The following is a 23,072-nucleotide window of genomic DNA, read 5'->3' on the forward strand; positions in this document are numbered from 1 at the left end:
TATGACTGTCAAATCTCATCTGAAAAGATTATCTCCTTGGTTCAATGATGATCTTTTACAAATGAAATGCAGGAGACAGGAGAGAATTTGGGCTAAGAACAAATCCACTGAACAATGGATCACTTGGAAAAAAACTTTGAAAATCTACAAAGGTATGATCTCCAAAGTGAAAACCTCCTACTATTCCAAATTCATTGGTGATACAATAGTCATCCCGAGGAAACTTTACTCATTAGTTAATAGTTTATTGGACATTCAACTAATAACCAATTCAACCGATCCCACACCTACTGCCGACCACTTGGCTACTTACTTTAAACAGAAAATAGCTAAGATCAGAATAGAATTTAACAATACCCTTTCATCTATAGACTATTTCCTCTACTTACATGATCCTTTACTGGCTCATTCTCAAACAGATAGCATGTGATCCGTTTTTCATCCAATCACTACTGATCAGTCAATCACGCGTTACGCAATACGCAAATTCACATTGTCTGCTTGATACATTCCCTACTTATCTCTTCATTACTTTGATGTCTCAAGGTTTCTTTCCCTCTGACAATGGCAATATTAAGGAGTAGAGACTGACCAAAGGACAAATCCAATGCTGGAGATAGTGCTAAAAAACTCTTTATTGGTAGCTTGAACAAAAGGACCCAAAACAGTCCATGTTTCAGTGTCCTTTTGAGCGTACCACTTTGGGAAATGCTGGTTGTCCAGTTTTTTCCTCTCCTGAGCGATGCCTTCGGGCAGTTTTGTTTGTACAGTGTTATCATTGAATATCACTGAGACCCCTGAAGCAGGCATTTTGTGATGCCAAAACATGGACCGTGTCGTGTCCTTTTGTTCAAGCTATTAATAAAGAATTTTTTAGCACTATCTCCAGCATTGGATTCGTCCTTTAGTCAGTCTCTACTCCTGTATGTTTGGATTTTCTGATATAGAGGTCCTCCCTGTTTGCTGTTTTGAATATTATTTTGACTCCTATACCTAAAAATACCCAAACTAGCTTAAGCTTAGTTATAGACCAGCAGCTTCAATTCCTCTTCTTGTTAAAGTAATGGAAGGACTTGTCATGTACCAGCTTATGGAGTATCTCCAGCTTCATGCCATTTTGCATAATTCACAATCTGATTTTAGGCCCTCCTAAAGTACAGAAACTGTGATTACTACCCTCTTAGCTAATTTTAGGAGAGAATTAAGTTTTAGCAACAAAATAATGATACTTCAATTTGATCTATCCAGTGCCTTTGATACTGTTGATAATAATATTCTTTTAAATATTCTTGACTATTATGGAATCTGTGGAGTTATCCTGAAATGGTTTTCTGGCTTCTTAAGATCTGGGTCATATCAAGTCAAACAATCAAGTGTACTTTCTTCCACTTGGTCTCCTGGCTGTGGGGTCCCTCAGGGTTATCCTCTTTCTCCCATCTTGTTTAACATTATGATGATACCTCTTGGTCATCTTTTAGAAAAATATGGTCTTTTGACATACATATATGCTGATGATGTCATCATTTATATCCCATTCTCTAAAGAATTACTTAATATAACTCACATGATTAGTCTAGGGATGAAACGTATGGAATCATGGGCTTTTAATTTCAAACTAAACATAATACGGATAAAACTAAGTTTTTAATTATAACTAACCCTCACCATCCTATGAATCTTAGCAACTTTACTATTAAGAACAAAACCTATTCCCTTGAGTCATCAGTAAAAATCTTGGGAGTCACAATAGATTGTTCCCTCACCCTTGAAAAACCAAGTCTCTAAGTTGACCTCGAGTGTCTTTCACTCACTTTGGAAGCTAAAGAGATTGAGACCATTTTTCTCTAAATCTGTTTTTTGTACTTTGGTTCAATCCCTTGTCCTCACCAAATTCAACTATTGCAATTCCATCCATGCTGGACATAAAGGTGGTCTTCTCAAAAAATTTAAAACAGCTCAAAATACTGCTTCTCCTCGCTTCGCCAAAGCCACTCCTCTTTTATATGAGCTACATTGGTTACCAATAAGAGATAGAATACTTTTCAAATTATGTGTTTTTATTCACCAAATCCTGTTTGGTCGAGCCCCATCGTATATGAATAATCTTATTGAATTACCCCTCGTAATGCTGTTTCATCATCTAGAGAATATCTTGTCTTACATTTCCCTATCTATAAGAATGTGATACATAAAACAATTCACTCTTCTAATTTCTCCTATCAAGGCACCAAAATTTGGAATTCTCTTCATAAATCAGTCATTTACAGATGATTACCTAACTTTTAGAAATCTTCTAAAAACACATTTCTTCAGTCTGGCCTTTTTGAATACAAAGAACTCTATCTGAATTTTACCCACACCCTTTTCTTTAATCTTGTTTCCCACCTAGTCCTGTCTAATTATGCTCTCACCTATCCACCCTTAATTATTTGTCCTTGAGATAGTCTAAATCCCTGGTTACTTACTGCTTCTTGAAGTTATTGCAATTTGTGTTATATTCGGTACATTATTATGTTTTATTCACTTTATTGTTTGTTTGTAAGCCACATTGAACTTGAGTCTATTTCGGGCAAATGTGGGATATAAATGTCATAAATAAATAAATACTTTCTGTCAGGCTTCCAGAAAGATCACATGAAATGGCTTAGGACTCCATGATGGAAAGGAAAATTGGAATGCAATCAAACCATTCATCTGTACTGTTTCCCAGGCTATCATAAAGGAGTTGCCGTTGATCAGTTCAAAACAGAGCTGCTGGAACAATTGCATTATAAAATGCAAAATTAATAAATAAGGAGTGTCATGAACACACTAACACCGGGATTCTATATATGGAGCTCAAAGTTGAGTGCGCAAATTTATTTATTTATTTGCATTTGTATCCCACATTTTCCCACCTATTTGCGGGCTCAGTGTGGCTTACAATACATTGTAAAAGATGGAAGTGCAGTTGGTTGCAGTACAGTTATGGATTACATTGTGAAGAATTATATAAGACAGAGTAAGCTCAGGATATTCTTAGGGGATCGGACAGTGGAATATAACAGGGGTGAGTTGAGAGGGGGGCAAAACATAATCGAGGGAACAGGGTGGTGAGAGCGCGGGAGTAGAGATTCAGAGAGTGTATTGGTACGTGTCTATGAGATTGTGTGGGCTTTATGTGTTTTGATCCTTGCCGTAGATTTTCTCGAAGAGATAAGTCTTTAGTAGTTTGCCCAATTTATGTATACAATTTACTTGAGTAATGAGCCAATTATGCCAATAATTGGGTGCTAACAATCAATTATTGACTCTAATTGGCAACAATTTGGATTTATAGGCACATCTTGTTATTCTATTCTATCAGTAGTTTCTATACCACCATCTTTCCCATAGGATTTGTAGCGGTTAACAGGTAAGATAAACCTACTCAAATAGAGGGATATACACTTGAAAAAAAACCCATTTCAATAAGACATCAAAATAGCAGCAAATTATTGTTCAAATAAAAGTGTCTTCAGAGCTTTTCTAAAAGTAAAATAAGATGACAAGCCTCTAATTTCCCGAGGGAGCACATTCCAAATTTTTGCTCCTTGATATGAAAATAAGTTCTCACAGACTTTAGAGCTATATCTTTAAAGGTGGGATAACCTATTTGCAACATGAGAAGAAAAGAAATACTACATCCAAAAGATGGGATTGCAAGCAATTCTGCTACATTCTCTGAGTTCAAACCATGAAGTGATTTGAAGACTAAATAAGCTATTTTAAATCTAACATGCTGATGAAGTTATTGGATTGAATCATCTTCTATTAAAGATCAATCTGATAGCTGTGTTTTGCAATAACTGCAAACGTTTCTGTAATTTAACAGAAACATTACAGTACAATGAGTTGCAGTAATCCAACTGCAGGAGAAGGATAATCTGTACCAGAATCCTAAAGTTATGTGGATGCAATGAAGATCTAAGTGCTCAAAGCCATATGAGCTTAATGTTTTTTACCTAAAGCATTAATTTGTTTATCAAAGATCACATTTGAATCTAATATAACCCACAATACTTTAGAGTGATCCTCTATTTAACTTTTATCCCGTATTTAACACTAGCTGTTTACATGAAACACTATCACAGTTACCAAACCGTAAAATTTTTGTTTTTTACTTGTTTAGTTTTAAAAACTGGTCAGATGTCCATTTATCTATGATGAAATGTAGTTTTTTTAAAGAGGCTAAAGTAGCTACTTTTCAGTTGCGGTGCCTTGCAAGTGTATTGTTTCCTTGAACAATGTTAAATATGTCTTTTTGATCCGTCCTAGTTATAATTTTTCCTTGAAGGGAAAGGGGCAGTGTCACCTTAACTTCCAGAGTAAATAACATCACAATTTTGGGTTATATGGTTTATAGCACAATTCCACACCAATTCCTGAATTATCGTGATTAATAGGTCTATCTTCTCTGAGACATTTGCTTCTAGAATCTTCTGGTTTGTGGACTATTTTGTGCATTAAGCAAATTATTATAATGATAAGAATTATGTATTTCCTCAAGTATGTTAGAGCTTGGGTTTTCCTTTCAAAGATTTTCTTTGTAAGCTTTATTTGAAATTTAATTGTAAAAAAAAGAGGCTAAAGTATTTTATAACTTTTCCAGAACAGGGCACAGTAAGAAAATATTGTTTGCATAGGATAAAACTATAAATTCCTGCTTCCAAAAAGAAAGTACCGAGTGAGCTTAGGTATACATTAAACGAAAGTGGGGAAAACGGTGAACCCTGTGGTACTCCACAACCAGGATTCCAACACAAAATGTCCTAGTTCTCAAAAATTGTTCAAACCAACACAACACAGTTCCAGCAATACCCAATCCACTCAACCTACACAGTAACAAATAACGATTTATTGCATCAAATGCTGCAGATATGTCAACTTGCAACAAAACAGCCCCTTACTCAAAAGATGTTTAATCTTGGATGTAAGAACTAAAAGTAATGTTTTGGTACTGTGCCTGGGTCTAAAGCCATGTTGAGTTCGATGTAATGTATTATATATTTCCCAAAACGTTTTCAGCTGTTCAGTCACCAAAATCTCAAGCAACTTTGCCATCTGAAGATACTAGTGATTGGGTGAGTGTTCTCTTCAATGGTCAGATTAGTACCTAAAGATTTAGGGAGGGGAGTTAAAATAATATTTGACAGCTTCTACGGGTAACAACCAGATTGAGTTCACAAACTCAGTAGGTACTATTCTATAATGATGCATGCGTAAATCTTTTAGCATGCAACTGAAAGGAGGCATGGCTATAGGAGGGGCATAGGCAAGTCAGGGGCGTTCACTAAAGATGCACAGTGTATTATAGAATTTGGCAGATCCTACGCATGAGGATTTACACCAGATTTCAGTTGGTTTAAATCCTTGCGCCCGAAGTTGGGCATGGATCCCAGCACTAGGTGCTACTCTTTAAATGACACCCAACTCAGAGCACCGTTTATAGAATAACTCTCAGCACTCATTTTTCAGCGCCCAAATGTGGGCACCATTTACTGACTCTAGTCGTAAGGCACTGGGTAAAGGTTAAAATAACATCAACATCAGCAAGAAGACATCAAGGGATTGGAAGAGGGAGAGCACAGCAATAACATTGGCAATGGGATACCAAGGCAATGAGGATGACAAGTTTGGGCACTGGTGTTTAGTGGAGGTTTATTCCCAAAGGTTTGGCCAAAGGGGTTCCAAGAGCATATGATCACTTTAAGTGTCATAAGCACTCAAGCTATCCTAAGATATTTGGGTGCACAGGAGTTGTTAGCTTAGGAAATAGAATCCTGGAGGGCATTTAGTAATTGGAGGCTAGGAGATGATGCAGCTATCATTTCTACTATGTACCACGAATGGAAAAGGCCTAAAGGTACCACAATAACACTACAGAAGAAAATGTTTTTTTTCTTGATCCACAGTAGAACCAAAAGATACTAGTCTATCTGTGGCTGCCATCTATTACCTTGATTTGCAGCACAGCTCACCAGTATACTTTTGCAGGGGCATCCCCCCATACCTACAGTCTGCCCCACCCCATGCTTGTTCATTGTGGTAATCTTGAAAGCCCAACTGGAAAGGTGTGCCTCCAGGAGAGGGTTGAGAAGCAGTGGTCTAATGATTAGAGCAACAGGCTAAGAACTAGGTTCAATCCCACTGCAGCTCCTTGTGATCTTGAACAAGTCACTTAATCTTCCATTGCCTCAGGTACAAACTTAGGAGCCCTTTTACAAAATGGCCGTAAGTCCACCACGGGCTTACTACACTCCAATATGGAGCTATTGCTGGCCCAGTATGGGCACCGGCGGTAGTTCCACCATCCAGCGTGCAGTATTTCTGGTGCTAGTGGAAATATTTAAAATATATATCTGCAGGCACTACCCGATTACAACCGAGTTAGCGTGGGAGCCCTTACCGCAACCTCAGTGGGTGGCAGTAAGTGCTCCTTCTGCACAGCCATGTGGTAAGTAAAATTGTACTGCATGGCCATTTCTTTTTTTGGCCCTTTTACCCCCATTGCAGTAAGAAGGGCCTCAGTGCATGGAAAAAACAGCCCCCATTTCTAGCGCAGGGCCCTTTTTACCATAGCTTGATAAAAGGACTCCTTAGATTATGAGCTCTCCAGGGACAGGGAAATACTAGGGTACCTGAATGTCATTCACCTTGAAGTACAACTGAAAAAGGCATGGGCTAAATCCAAATTCTCTTCCCTTTCAATATATTTTTCTGAAAGGAGCCAATAGGGTATATTCTAAAATACCACAAAATTAATGCTGGAATAAATGTCCTAGAATTTACAATAACATAGTATATTGCTATTAAAAAAGGAAATAGATCTCAGTAACTACACCATCTCCATCTACAGATCCTCATTGGGGCTGTCTTCATTCATAGTTCACAAAAATCTGCTCATTTAATTTAATATGTTAATCAGTACAATGCTAGTCTGAATAGTATATGTCCAAAAACTTATCTGAAAAAATAGCACTGTGGAGGCAGGTGAAACTGTCTGACAAAAGCCTGTGTTTTGTTGATCAGCTTCATCAGGGACTTATGCTTTAAAGAAAAGTCATTTATACAAAAACAAACATTCATAGACCGATGCAGTAAAGTATAGAGTATATTGGCGTTAGCGCACAGTTTTGTGGGTGCACAAGTGCAAACAAAAGTCTTGCAAAGAAACTAACTCTGTGCAAAACCTTGCGTAACACACTAGTGCAGAGTACATTCTAATCAAGAAGGTAGATATTCAGCCAGCGACGGCCAGCGTTTTTTTAAATGCTGACCATCGCTAGCTAAAGTGCTAGGCCATGTGTGGGCACCGGCACTTTATCTGTAAGGATAATTTGGGTTGCCCTGGCTGCTGGAGCTTATGCAGGTCCAAGACCATCCGTTCTTCCTTGTGATCCTCCCCTCATACCCAAAATAGCAGAGTAGGCCCCTCTGAACCCCCTCCCCCTAAAAAGAGCCCCCTCAGCAGCAGTCTCATCCCGAACCCTCTTTCCCAGCTCAGCATCACCATAGGCCCTCCCTGAGTCTATCTGTATCCCTGGTGGTCCAGTGGAGGCACTAGGGGCAGGAGCAAAACCCACTTGCTAAAATGAGTGGGCTTCGCTCCTGCCCCCAATGCCCACTTTGGACCACCATGGACTACAGGTAGGCCTGGGAAGGGCCTATGGTGATGCTGGGCTGGGGAAGGGGGTTTGGGGGGATTTATGTACATACATGCAAACATACACATGTATATGCCATCATTTAAAACATTTACATGTGTCCTAAGTATGTGAATTACCCCCATATATGTATATGAGTGACAGGATATTGATTTTACATAGTAGAACAGATTACCGAAGCTGTTTGACCTGGACTGGCCACTATTGGAAGCAGGATACTGGGCTAGATGGACCATTGGTCTGACCCAGTGTGGCTATTCCAGTTTTTTATTTTTTTTAAAACTATGATGTATTATTCTATTTAAACTGTTCTGTGAATTGCTGAGGCTGAGGGTAAAGGTTAATTCTTTAATATGTGGTAATTGGTAATAGAAACAAGTAATTATTATTGCAAAACAGAGTAATGAAGTATGTGATTTTTTTTTTTTTTTCAAACGTGCTACAAATCCTTCAGAGACAATCCTGTGATAATACCCTGGGTGACACAAGCTTTTGGTAAAACAAAAATATGTTCAGTTGATATAATTCATGGACATTTTAAGAGGTAAAGTTGATGATTGTTGTTCCAATGGGTTCATTAGTTTGACTACTACAGCTTCTGTAATTTTTCCTTTGGGGAAATAAAGGCTCATTATGATCCTGGATGATATTTATCATGGTCATAGCTAAAAAGGCAGATCAATGCCTTTCACGTTAATCAAATCCATTAAGAGCATCATTTGCGTAAGAGGTCTGATAAGTGAACTAGATAAGATACAGTAGATAAATGCTGTATATTACTGGTCATCGTCTCACAGTTATTCATGCTGTTTCTAAGGTTTAAAAAAAAAAAAGCAAACAATATTTGTCCTATTGTCAAAGAACATATACTTGTGTATTGTGCTGCCATCTAGTGGTTAAATTGAAGAAATTACTTAACACCGATTGTTTCTATTGGTGGGGTCCAGGGTAGGAAGCAATAGGCTATTAGGCTTGATATTCACAAGGGTTTAATTGGGCAGGAGAGGTTCTTGTCTGGTTAAACCCTGTTGACTGGACTGGGAGGGGATATTCAGCAGCCACTGGGCAGGTCCAAGGTGGTAGCAGGGTGTTCTGAGGGTAGAGCTGGGGCAGTCCTGGAAGTTATGCAGGGACTAACAATATTCTGTGCTGGTGCCCACATAGCCAACTGGACAAGTAGAACTGGTCTTCAGTCTTCTGATAAATGTTGGCACTGTTCCAAAAATACTGGTACTCTACTCCACATGCTTTTTGAATGTGAGCACATTTTAAAATTCTGGCAAGAAATTTGGTCCATAGCCATTTTCTGCAGGAAGGCGAGACTTCAATTTTACGAGCTGCGGTAAAAGGGTGCCTCGACGCGTGTGTAAAACATGCGCCGATGCCAGCACTGGCCCCCTTTTTGCTGCAGCTTGGTAAAAGGGGCCCTACTTAACTTTATCCAGAAAAAATTGTGCTAATTCTTCTGCTTTTGGTTGTAAAGTTCTAGGAATCATTAATATATTATCAGCATTAGTCAGGGTCTCATAGACTTTAAATAGTGCTTTAGACAGATTACCTGAGTTACCTGCTTATAATCGAAATAGAAAAACGCCTACATTGTGACCCAAATCGGGAGATAGACGTTTATCTCACAAAAACGAATAAAGCGGTATAATCGAAAGCTGAATTTGGACGTTTGCAACTGCACTCCGTCGCGGATGCGGACAAAGTTGATGGGGGCGTGTCGAAGGTGTGGTGAAGCCGGAACTGGGGCGTGGTTATCGGCCGATCAGAGATGGGCGCCTTTCGCCGATAATGGAAAAAAAATATGCGTTTGTAGCGAGAATTTAGGGCACTTTTCCTGGACCCTGTTTTTCCACGGATAAGGCCCCAATAAGTGCCCTAAATGACTAAATGACCACTGGAGGGAATCGGGGATGACCTCCCCTGACTCCCCCAGTGGTCACAAACCCCCTCCCACCACAAATATGCCGTTTCACAACTTTTTATTTTCACCCTCAAATGTCATACCCACCTCCCTGGCAGCAGTATGCAGGTCACTGGAGCAGTTATTAGGGGGTGCAGTGGACTTCAGGCAGGTGGACCCAGGCCCACCCCCCCCCCCCACCTGTTACACTTGTGCTGGTAAATGGGAGCCCTCCAAACCGCCCCCCCCAAACCCACTGTACCCACATGTAGGTGCCCTCTTCACCCCTTAGGGCTATAGTAATGGTGTAGACTTGTGGGCAGTGGGTTTTGAGGGGGATTTGGGGGGCTCAACACACAAGGGAAGGGTGCTATGCACCTGGGAGCTCTTTTACCTTTTTTTTTGTTTTTGTAGAAGTACCCCCTAGGGTGCCCGGTTGGTGTCCTGGCATGTGAGGGGGACCAGTGCACTACGAATCCTGGCCCCTCCCATGAATAAATGTCTTGGAGTTATTCGTTTTTGAGCTGGGTGCTTTCATTTTCCGTTATCGCTGAAAAACAAAAACGCCCACCTCACAAATTGTCGAATAAAACATGGACGTCTATTTTTTGCGAAAATACAGTTCGGTCCGCCCCTTCACGGACCCGTTCTCGGAGATAAACGCCCATGGAGATGGACGTTTCCGTTCAATTATGCCCCTTTTAGTAATTTCTCAACCAAAATAAATCCTTTTTTGCTTGTGTTACTTGGAACTCATATTCCTTTATCTCTCTTCTCCAACTAGCATAAAATAAACTATCCATGGTCCTCCACCATTCACACTCTAGACGCCTACAAGATCTCCTTATAATTGAAAGAGAATTTACAAAACCAAGGATTAATCATCTTTCTAACTTTTTTTTTTAATTCTGAAAGGAGTGTTATCCTCAAAACTGAGCTCATAATTATGGGGTTCATCCCTCAATTTAGGTAAGGTCAAGTCCGAAAATTCTGATGGTTGCACATTACTTCTTTGAAGTTTAACTATATCTTCACTAGTGAGAATCTGATAGATACGGACGGGGAGAGGGATTTTGGGGTGATAGTATCTGAGGATTTGAAAGCGACGAAACAGTGTGACAAGGCAGTGGCTGTAGCTAGAAGGTTGTTAGGCTGTATAGAGAGAGGTGTGACCAGCAGAAGAAAGGGGGTGTTGATGCCCCTGTATAAGTCATTGGTGAAGCCCCACCTAGAGTATTGTGTTCAGTTTTGGAGGCCGTATCTTGCTAAGGATGTAAAAAGAATTGAAGCAGTGCAAAGAAAAGCTACGAGAATGGTATGGGATTTGCATTACAAGACGTATGAGGAGAGACTTGCGGACCTGAACATGTATACTCTGGAGGAAAGAAGAAACAGGGGTGATATGATACAGACGTTCAAATATTTGAAAGGTATTAATCCGCAAACGAACCTTTTCCAGAGATGCGAAGGCAGTAGAACGAGAGGACATGAAATGAGATTGAAGGGGGGCAGACTCAAGAAAAATGTCAGGAAGTATTTTTTCACAGAGAGAGTAGTGGATGCTTGGAATGCCCTCCCACAGGAGGTGGTGGAGATGAAAACGGTAACGGAATTCAAACATGCGTGGGATAAACATAAAGGAATCCTGTTCAGAAGGAATGGATCCTCAGGAGCTTAGCCGAGATTGGGTGGCAGAGCCGATAGTGGGAGGCGGGGATAGTGCTGGACAGACTTATACGGTCTATGCCAGAGATTGGGTGGCAGAGCCAGTAGTGGGAGGTGGGGATAGTGCTGGGCAGACTTGTACGGTCTGTGCCAGAGCGGGTGGTGGGAGGCGGGGCTGGTGGATGGGAGGCGGGGATAGTGCTGGGCAGACTTATACGGTCTGTGCCAGAACCGGTGGTGGGAGGCGGGGCTGGTGGTTGGGGGGCGGGGATAGTGCTGGGCAGACTTATACGGTCTGTGCCTGAAAAAGACAGGTACAAATCAAGGTAAGGTATACACAAAAAGTGGCACATATGAATTTATCTTATTGGGCAGACTGGATGGACCATGCAGGTCTTTTTCTGCTGTCATCTACTATGTTACTATGTTAGTTGAATTTGATTTTACATTAAAAATTTTTAAACATAGTAAACATAGAAACATGACTGCAAATAAGGGCCGAATGGCCAAACCAGTCTCCCATCCTCAGTAACCACTAACTCCTCCTTTACTTAAGAGATCCCACGTGTCTGTCCCATACTTTCTTAAATTCTGACGTAGTCCTCGTCTCCACAACCCCCACTGGGAGGCCATTCCACGCATCGAGCACACTTTCCGTGAAAGAGTATTTTCTTAGATTCCTCCTAAGCTTATTTCCTCTTAACTTCATCCTAAACCCTCTCATTCCAGCGGTTTCCATCATTTGAAAAATGCTCACCCCCTGTGCATTCTGTTTTCCAGGAAACCTCCAGGAAATCAGACAAATAAAATGAATGAAAAAAAATGATCAGACCATAATAGCACTGCCCAGAGCAGGTGATCCAAAAACATGTTCTGAACCTCCAGAAAAAGCCATAAAATCTAATTTGTGGCCTCTCTCATGCGTAACTAATCCTAGAATCTAAAATCAAATTTAAAGGTTGTAAAAACATTGCAAATTGTAACATATGAGGATCAGAATGGTCTTCAAGATGTAAATTAAGATCACCTAAAATTATCAAACTAGAGAACAGTAAGAAATTTTCTGAAATAGTTTTTCTTGAGCTTTTTGCCATGATTTAGGTGGTCTGTATATCAACAGCAAAGCCAAAGAACCTATCTTAGACCAGAATACAAGTTTACAAGTCATACTTTCTAAGAATTCATCACCATAATAATCCACAAATTGGATATCTAAAAAATGACCACATTCACCTTTGAACACTAGGATTATAATTGTAGAATTTTTTGCTATATTTGATATTATATTCTACACATTCCAAGATTTACAGTATATCTAAAAAAAAATCCCCATATAATAAAGCCAGCCTGCCCCCTTTCATATTCTGCCTTGGACAGTTCACAGCCTCAAAACCAGATGGACAGATAGATAAAATATAAGGTGAGTTATAATCAGGAATCCATGTCTCTGTTATGAAAATTAAACCTGGTGAAACATCTGTAATAAAATCTGCAATAATGGAAGCCTTTCCACAAACTGACCTGGCATTAAAATATAAACATTTCATCATATTATAATCAGTAACATCTAATAAAAGATTTTCACATTTAATTTTGATAGGTTCTCGATGGAACCTGCAATTAGAACGAGGTCTAGTAGTCCTACGAGTAGAACTAACATGAACTGGGATCAGATTAGGATACTTTAAAATACAATCTACTAAATTATCTCTGTCTAAAATTGTAAATACCATTTCTAAATCTCTGGGATTTAGTAAAATGTGTCAGTATCAAGGACATATTACTGTGGCTAATACCTTCCATAATAAACCTTCCCACTGAACCCAAACCCAAGTAGACAATCAGAAGGACATTTAGTTAAGACTTTCTAACCAGAAAAAACAAACAAACTAAAAGCCCGTTAAAATTTGAAGTAAAAAAACAGTACTTGCAGTAACCAGAAAAACCTCCAGGAAAACAGACGCAGCACAAAGGTGCACACTAAGGTGCCCGCCTTTGGCTTGCACCTTAGGCAATGCACCAAGTGGCAGAGTGCCGCTGAGTGCCTTGTTCAAAAAGGCACCGCGGGCAATGTCAGGAAGTGGGTGGAGCAAGCTCCCATACCCAACCTTCCAGTAGATGATAACAAGGAATAGCTACTCAGGAAACAGTGGTATGGCCTTCCAATAATGTCCCAATCAGAAGCTCTGATGTTAACCTTGGCCACCTTGTTCAAATAAGCAACCCGGGTGATGTCAGGAAGTGGGCGAAGCAAGCTCTCACAGCTAACCTTACAGTAGATGATAACAAAGAATAGCGACTCAAGAAACAGTTGCATGGCCTTCCAGTAACATCCCAGTGAGAAGCTCTGATGGTAATCTTGGCCACCTTGTTCAAATAAGCAACCTGGATGATGACAGGAAGTAGGCGGGGCAAGCTCCCATACCCAACTTTCCAGTAGATGATAACAAAAAATAGCGACTCAGGAAAGAGTGGTATGGCCTTCCAATAACGTCCCAGTAAGAAGCTCTGATGGTAACCTTGACGATATCAGCATGTGGTAATCTAGATGTGCTAACTGGTTAGCGCAGGAAGGCCCACTCTCCGCACATATTTTAACAGTTTGAGGGGCTTCAGCTCACAATCTGGCATTTCACCTGTAACTTCTTATCTATAATGAACAGTGTTTGTTTCCATGTATTTTCTAACAAAAAGAGGACACTTTGGAAGTGAGATCTTTTATTGGACCAACAAAAATAAATCGCCAGAAATGTTATTGCACATTAATTTGCTATTTTTATGACCCCCATCAGTCAAACAAAAAACATTTCAAGAAAAGACCAGTAAGTCCAAAAGCTAGTGTGCACTTACATATCTGGGAAAGCCCTCCAGCAATGAGGACACCCAGCCCATCTTCCATTATATTACTTGAAACACACATGCAAACTAGTAGTGGATCCAGATTGTTTCTCAAAAGAATTGGAGGGAAAAATCAATATCCTGCTTCATGCATATTCATTTAAGTGCCAGAGCTTCAATTCCCTTCCACTAGATATTAAGGTAGAGTGTTCTTACCATTGTTTCAAAACTCTTTTGAAGACCCACCTCTTTAACCAGGCCTTTAGCGCGGGCATGGTGGGTTGGTGTTAGATGGATTAGCTTACAGCTCGTCTCTTTCCTCTTTTTCTGAATTGTATTCTTCTAACTTAATTTTCATCTGTCCTATCAATTAAATTGCAGTTCTTTCCTTTTCCTCTTTTCCCTATCAAGCAGTTTCTACATGGTGTTCTTTACCTGTGAAACTTAAGACAATTTCTTCATACTTGTTATTCTTTTATAGTAGGTTATTATTTAGGTTGATTTTTTTTTATGTTTTTCATTTTATGACTCTTTAGGACTGCATTTGGATCCTATGTTATCCGCTTTGAACTTATATGTGGGAGTTGGCGAAATATAAGTACCATTACCATTGTCATTCCCTTTTTGATTGTTAACCATTTTGATTCTAGTTCTGAAAGGCAGTCGGTCAAGTCCTCAATAAACATAAACATAAATGAATATGGTGACCATGCTGGCTAAAAATTGGCCCCTTTGTTTCTAACATTCTTTTTTCACTGTGACAACTTGGAGGTTTGTATAAATTCTGGGGTCCTTTTACTAAGGTGTGCCAAAAAGTGGACTATGAGAATTGTGATGATATGATCCCTTGTTTCATATTGTTGACGGTCTGCATTTTCCGTATGGGTGGTATATTGGTGTATTAGGTTCTGCCCAGTGTAATATTTATGGTACAGTAAGGTTCTGAGTGTGCATAGTTGTGCATAGTGTTTTGCAGTTGAGTGATTGTGCTTAGAATATGCTTTGAGCAACCACTTTACTCTTTGACATATGATACATATCTAATATCTAAATTTAATAAAAGGTATTAATTGTGACTTTTATTTTTATTTATTTATTTTTTTTGTGTGTTATCAGACAATTATGGATTTAAGCTCCACCCCTGGCCCCACCCCTAACCCCGCCCCTTTAGTCTCCCCTAACAGTTGGGCCACCGACCGCCTATGGTTGGTCTTTCTTAATGTCTTTTCTGAAAAATCTGGGGTCAGTACTCCAAAGGATGTATGCAATTACCATTGGATGTTAATCATTTAACTTCTTTGATTTGAAAATGTTGGACAAGTAAATGAATAACTTTTGAGACATCTCAGTGACTGGGCTAAAGTTATTCACATATGCAAACGATAGACAAGGGACAGTTATAGAAAAAATTTACCCTGATAGCAATGATATTCAGCCTGTTTCTAGATAACATCATGCAACAGAATCTGGGCCAGAATTAAAATGATTGGTTTCTGAATAACTTAAAGACATAGAGATTGATATTTAGTATGGTTAAAGTGGACAGAAGAGGCTGAATATCTTCTGACTGCTGCAGCAATATCCAGTTTGTTTTAGAGTGATATCCTATGCCAGTGCTCACATAGCTATCTGTGCAAGGTGGGCTGTACAAAAGGTACTCTTAACTTAGCTCAGCACTGAATACCTGTGTCTAATTTATCTGGCAGTGGTCAACACTTAAAGAAATGCTACCAGCTAAAAATTGACCCGAGTTTTTCTTTTGAGTATAATATTTCCTATTTCTTTGCAGGATTTCTTGAATCACAGGAATGCCACTGATGACCTGAAAATGTTTCTCAATAAATACGGTTTTGATGCAGTTGTCCTTTTGGCCAGTTATCTATCAGAGGAGCAACTGATGAGACGCCAAATAGTTGTGTATTCCGAGAACCTGGAACTGTGCAATCAAGTAAGTTCAAAGAAAATTTAGAGCAAATGGTTTCTTTTGATACATTTATTTATGTTATAAACCAATAAAAAAATGGGTAAAAGATGAAAAATATGTGCGTGAAGGAATAGGTACCCACAAAAACAGCTAGTATTCCCACTCTCGGTAAGTGAAAATCTATTAAACTAAATATTATTTAAAATATTAGTAAGTGTGCTTATAAATTGCTGGATAATGTCTGCACATACCGGGCTAGATTTTTTATAGGGTACCTGAAAATTTTGCACAGAAAAAAAATACGCCTAGGCCTATTGTCTATAGTACGCCTACATTTTATAGAATAGACTTAAATTTTCATGCAGTAGATAGAATGATACCAAGCACCTCTCCATGTGACCAAATTTAGTCACGGCCATTTATGCCATGTTCTACCTGGCATAAATCCTGATGCCTGAATTAGGCACAGAGTGGGTGTATTCTTTAACAACTTGCATAGATTTTAGAATTGCCTCCGCCCCGCCCCATGGCCATGCCCCCTTTTCAACTATGGGACTTAGAATTTATATGCACCACGTTACAGCATATACTTAGTGAGTTGTGTGTTTAAATATTAAAACAAATTAGTGCTGATAATTGCTTGTTAACATCAAATTTATTTATTTATTGGGATTTATTAACCACCTTTATGAAGAGATTTACCCAAGGCAGTGTACAGTAGGTACAGTTTAACATAAAACGTATAATTTTGTTAACAGCATAACAATAGTAAAATAACTAACAATAAACTTAAATACAATAAATGAGGTAAACTTGAAAACAGTAAATTGAAACCTAATAATAGAACTACCTTGAAACAGTATCAAGTTGTTATAGAATACACTTTGATTTCCACATGGAAATCAAGGCGCGATATATAAAATCACGGGGATAATGCTTTAAAGACATCAACCTCCAGGAGTTTATAATCATTGCACTGAAAACCAGTGTCCATATTTTCTCAGATGAACGTCAAACAAGTTGTAAAAACAATCTGTAACATTCCATAATACTTACAATATCAGTGACATTCCATAATACTTACAAATATATAGATAGCTTTATAGATATATAGATAGATAAAAGGTTGAGTGCCACCATATTGTGAATGAAGTTTCTTTGGGCATTGCTGGTCCTGAGTTGAAGACTTTTTGATGCTGTGGATTTTAACTTTAATTGTGATTGTGGCTCTCCTGAAGAAGATGGTGGTCAAGTATGGAGAAATCAGAATACCCTTTCCTATTAACAATGCTTCACAGTTATGAAAGCACAGTCACAAAACTGAGTCCTTGTTATAAATTCAGCAAGGCTTCTTGCTTGGTTATTAAAAGCCATTTCCTGCTTCTGCCTGTTAAAAGAGCAGGTCCCTGCTTCTCTCTGCATTTGCAGACATTTCCAGAAGAAGGACCTCCATAATTTCATGTGATTTTGTATTGAAACTGTCTATATAATTCTCATTTGTATTGAAACAGTCTATATTACCTATGCTCATTGTTATGTAATTCAGAAGGTTCTATTCACCTCCTCCGATGTTTGTTTGTCCATTTTATTTATACAATTTTTAAACCACTTTCCTGGAAAACCAGGTTTACATGATATTTAAATAGAATTCAATAAACCTTAGGCCTACTGAACATGAGGTTTTCCCAAATATCTGCTGATAGCCAGTTGGTGTGTGGTAAGCAGGGCCGGTCTTAAGCAGAGGCAACCAAGGCGGCCGCAGGGGGCCCCGCTTTGCCTCCGCTCCGACCTCCGCTCGCCTCGGATGACCGTCCGCATCATTCATGATGATCCCGTGGGTCGGCCACTCCACTTCTGGGGAGGAGAGGTTTCATGATAGCATCGTGCTTATTATTTGAATCAGTTTTTTTGTACAAGTTTAGCTTCAGTTGTCTTTATTTGAAATTTCATAAATAAAAAAAAATTTCTAAAAATGGAATAATATTATCAATGGGGTGGAGCTAGGGTGGGGGTGGAGCTAGGGCGGGGCTAGGATGGGGCCCCACCAAATTGGTCTGCACAGGGCCCCGCACTTGCTAAGACCGGCCCTGGTGGTAAGTATACTACGCTAGCTAGCTAGCACTGCCACACACCCCTCAGAGAAAAATTCAGAAAAATACAATAATGCACAGGCAATCTACTACACTCAGGGGTGTGCTGGTAAATTTTTAACAACAGGCTCTTTCTCCGGATGTAGCCAGCTCTGCAGTTGGAAGGGCCGGGGGGGGGGGGGGGGGAGCAACACTTGCCTCTCTCTTCTCCCTCCCTTCGTGCGGGCACGCTAGGCATACCTTTGCTGGCAGCCAATAAATGGACTGCCACCACTCCCAACGTCTTGCTCTGAGCAGCATGCTGGAACTTCTCTCACATGCTCGAGAAGTCCCAGCCTGCTGCCCAGAGCTGGAAACAAGGAGCAGGGCGCAGCAGTAGTCTATTTACTTGGCTGGCAGGGCTCAGCATCCCCACCAGCAAAGTAAAAGAAAATTCAGCAGGGGGCCCAAGCCCACATTTTGGGAGCCAGTTGTTAAAGTAGCCAAGGAGGACCCTACTTTAACAACCGGCTCCCAAAATTCTTAAAAACTTAACAACCGGCTCTTGCGAGCCTGTGAGAGCCTGCTCCAGCACACCACTGACTACACTACCCCTTAATATGTTTGTGTGGTAGCCTCTTACCATGCACTAAACGCATGCTAACCTCCAGATTCTATATAGGCCTACAGAGTAGATACACAAGCAAATTAATTTGTTAAAGAGCTGTTAACGATGACTTAAAGGTGTTAAATTTTCACTAATTTGGACTTACACGTGCATCTGCCTGCATGATGTTCTATGACGCTGTGTGCCCAAAGTGTTTTGCATGCAACCAAAGAGGGGGCATGACCATGAGAGGCGCATGGGAGGAGCAGGGGAATTCCAAAAATTTAGGCACAGTGTTAGAGAATACTGAGGTTACATGCCAGGTTTTAGCAGGCCCAAAGTTGGACATGGGATGTGCTATTCTATAAAGGACCCACAACAATTGTATTTAGATATACTTTCATTTTGAGTTGTAAGATTAAATGAATATGCGTCCAACTTCTCTTACATAAGCACGCGCCTGTGGAACGCACTGCCACAAGTGGTGAAAACAACTTATGATCACCTAAAATTCAGAAAATTATTAAAGACTCACCTATTCGGAAAGGCATATCCGAATGACCCAACTTAGGTGACTCAACCCTGCAACACTTCACTATCAAAGATCGTATTGAACATTGGCAAACCCTTTTACCTCAAACCCAACTTGATTGAATCTTATCTTCCCTATCCCACTATAACATTTTGTACTATTCCCATACCGGACTTGGCGAATGCCTTCACAGTATTATGTAAGCCACATCGAGCCTGCAAATGTGTGGGAAAATGTGGGATACAAATGTAACAAATAAATAAATAAAAATATAGAGCACCTATTTTTATGCAGCAGGTCCTACTTTGTGGAACAGTTTAGCATTGAGACGTTTACCACCAGCTGATTTATACTGCGAGCTAAAAACACTACTGCAGCTTAGGAAAAGATCCCCATTTTTATTTAAAACACTTCTATTCCACATATTCCAAAGTTCAAAGTGGATTGCAATAATAAACATACATAATCAATTAACGGAATAGAAAATACAGTATATAACTTAAAATATTAAACAACCACAAAACACTAAGGGACCCTTTTATAGAGCGGCAGTAAATCCAACATGGCCACCAGCGGTAGTCCCGCCCAAGCTGGTGCCATTTCCAGGGGAAAAAGAAATTCCCGGAAATGACTAGCACAGTGGTAATGTGGTGGTAATTGGGCATCACCGCATGGTGCTGCCGGGTTAGTGCCGAAGACCTTATTGCTACCTCAACGGGTGGCAGTAAGGGCTCTCCGCCGCATGGCCACGCAGTGAGAGTTATCTCACCATGTGGCCATTTGTTTCAGGTTTTACTGGCTCCAGGAAAAATGGCCCTGGCGCACGGGAAGAACAGCCCCTGCAGCCATTGCAGGACCTTTTTTGCTGCAGCTTAGTAAAAGGACCCCTAAAATAAGAGGCTTGTTCTTTCAATTGTTTCCTGAGTTCCAAATAGGAGCCTGCTTAACTACATTACATTTTAAATGTCTTCTGGAATAGATGTTCTTTTAATTGCTTCCTGAATGTCAAATAAGAATCTATTTTCCTAAGTTCAAGAGGCAGTGGACTCACTACTTGGAATGTAGAATTCCTTAATCCAAGTAGGCTGAGAGAACAAAAGCTAGGAATCTCCACAAAACTTAGCACATGCAGGTCATGGACATGATCAAAAATACAAGCAGTTAGAAGAGATTCTTTTTGGTTCTGTGATATTGTATTGGGGGTATGCACCAGAGGAGTTGAAAACATCTCTTGAAGAAAGTAGGTTTGGGATCTCAACTGGCACAAAATTACCATCCCATTAACAAAAGTAGTTTTCTGGTGAAGATTATACAGTACATTGTCTTTATGTGAATGGCAGAATATCCTATATAATAAAACTCACCCTCTACGTTCTGAGGACACTGACGTCACTGTCAGTTCCTCCGGGCACTTCCTTCCAGTTCGAAGGGTTCGTGGTGGTGAAGCCACCGAAATCACTGTGTTGGGGCCCCGCCCTCGCGTCAAACGTGATGACGTCGAGGGCGGAGCAATGGCGTCAGTGGCTAAACAACCAACGACTCAGCACATTGAAGGTGGTGTTGGCGTGCGTTGACGAGGTCCGCAACAATGACGGGCAGTGCCTTCACAACGCCAAAGGGGTGAGCAGGGAGGGAGGGGGGGGGGGGGTCGGGAGGAAAACCTTGCTAGTGCCCGTTTCATTTGCACCTGAAACGGGCATGTTTTACTAGTCTTGAAATAAATTGAGACTGGAGCCCTTTGTATTTGAGATTCCATAGCTGTTATAACACCGAAATGGATTTGATATCATTGTTAGATATGGATTTATGTTTTGTGGGTTATGAAGAATTTTTACTGTTGGTCCTATGGTTCACTGACATCTTTCATATAGCTGATGAAGATATCTTGCTGGAGAGGCCAGAAGCATTGGGTTTTAGCTGGAAAGCTATCCAATGGCTGGTCTCTTTTTTTGGATGAGCATTGGTTACAAGTGAAAGTGGGAAGCCAGTTTTTCACCTCCAGATTATTGTCCCAAGCTCCCTGCCCTTTCACCATTAGTATTTAATGCTTTATGTGCAGCACCTAGCTGGTGCTCTACATAAATTTAAGGTCACCTATCATGTGTTTGCAGATGGTGGGCAAGGAGGTGTTGTATTTTACAATTTAACACCTACTTAGTGACAATTTCTTTTTAAATGGCTAACTAGTAAGTTAAATTAAATGTAGAGAAGATTAATTTGATACATGTAGGCTCTAGGGATGTGCATTCATCAATGAGACAGGATGCTGAGTATTGGCTGTTTTAAAGCACCTATCAATTCCCTGATGAGGCTTAACGTGAAACGGGTCTCTGTAGGAATCTTTATGTGAAATGCTTTCTTTTCCCTGCTGACAAAGGGTTCTTTTTGTGAAGGAAAGTTTTCCTGCTTATATATTAAAAATGAAAAGAGTAAAAAAGTTGAAGTTATTTAAAATTGAACCAAAAGGTAACTTCCTGTTTCTGCATGGGCAGGACCGGCAGAGGGAAGGCCCAAACGCCAGTCACAGTAGTGTGCCTTAATTGCAGCTGGTGCCAGGGATGAAGCAAATTTAGAGGATCTGGGAGGGAGGGAGAGAAGTTGGATTTGAGGTGGGGAGAAGAAGAGAGAGGGACATGCTGAGGCTGAGCGCAAGGCCCTGTGCAACTGCCCCTGTCGCCCCAACCTAAGACCGGACCCTGATTGGGTCTATTAATGTTCCACTACTAGTTTTGATCATGTTTGGATGCTTTCATTTGAAATGACATTTCCCATGTTGTTTCATGTCATTGGTAAACAAAATGGGCAAAGAAATATGAAATGTTGTGTTTTTACATATTTCTTATTAAGCAAATGGAGCCTCACGAGTTTAGGGTGCCTACATGGATGGCTGAACCCTTTAACAAACTCCTCATCATAGGCTCCTCTACCTCAGCCAAAACCAACCACAGTGTAATAAACTCCCTTCCAGAGAAAAACACTGTAGCAAAATAACGGAGGGCGTAGAAATCCCCCAAAGTTACACAAAATTCTGCAAGAATGAAGTCACAAGTTATCACCTTGTATGTGCCCGATAACAGATGCTAAGGATTTTCAATCCGTTATCAGGCACATACAAGGTGATAACCTGTGACTTCATTCTTGCGGAATTTTGTGTAACTTTTGGGGATTTCTACGCCCTCCATTTTTTTCAAAAGTATTTTTTCTCCAGAAGGGAGATTTTTACACTGTGGTTGGTTTTGGCTGCGGTAAAGGAGCCTATGATGAGGAGTTTGTTAAAGGGTTCAGCCATCCATGTAGGCACCCTAAACTCATGAGGCTCCATTTGCTTAATAATTAATAATATATAATCTCAAGTTCTTTAAGTATTTGACCGCAATTCTGAAGTCCAGTGTTTATACTGATTGAAAGAGAGCTTTTCTCAATTGAAGTTTCTACTTTGTTGCTCTTTTAACTCTATTAGGGAATTGAGAGTGTTTTTTCATGTGCCATCAATAGTGTGCAGTTTTCCGAAAGAGTGCACATTCAAGCGTTTACTGTTCATGAACAGAGTTCAATCTTTGCAAGCAGTGCAGACTCTTTCCTGCTAGTACATGTATGTTCAAACTATTGCGTATGTGTGTGCTGTAAGGAAAAAGCAGACACTCTTTTGGAAAGAGTGTGCACTCTTCGTGAACAGTGCGTACTCATCCTAAAAAGTGTGTTCTCTTTCTGAAGAGTTTGCTCTGTTTCCAAACGAATGTGTACGCTTTCCAAAACCACGTGCACTCTTAACGACATTATTTCTATACCAAGAAAAAAAAATCTGGAAAAAAATGAATGTTCCTAGAAACAACAGAGAATCAA

At 40.1% G+C, this 23,072-nt stretch overlaps 1 protein-coding gene across 1 annotated transcript in view; it reads left to right on the forward strand.

Moving 5' to 3' along the window:
- Positions 1-23,072, forward strand: part of PRUNE2 (prune homolog 2 with BCH domain) — a 499,460-nt gene that overhangs the window by 319,779 nt on the left and 156,609 nt on the right. The window contains 1 exon segment of the mRNA XM_030193721.1: positions 15,887-16,045. Coding sequence (XP_030049581.1) covers positions 15,887-16,045 — 159 coding nt within the window.

The sequence above is a fragment of the Microcaecilia unicolor genome, chromosome 2, assembly GCF_901765095.1.
Source record: "Microcaecilia unicolor chromosome 2, aMicUni1.1, whole genome shotgun sequence".
Classification (NCBI taxonomy): domain Eukaryota; kingdom Metazoa; phylum Chordata; class Amphibia; order Gymnophiona; family Siphonopidae; genus Microcaecilia; species Microcaecilia unicolor.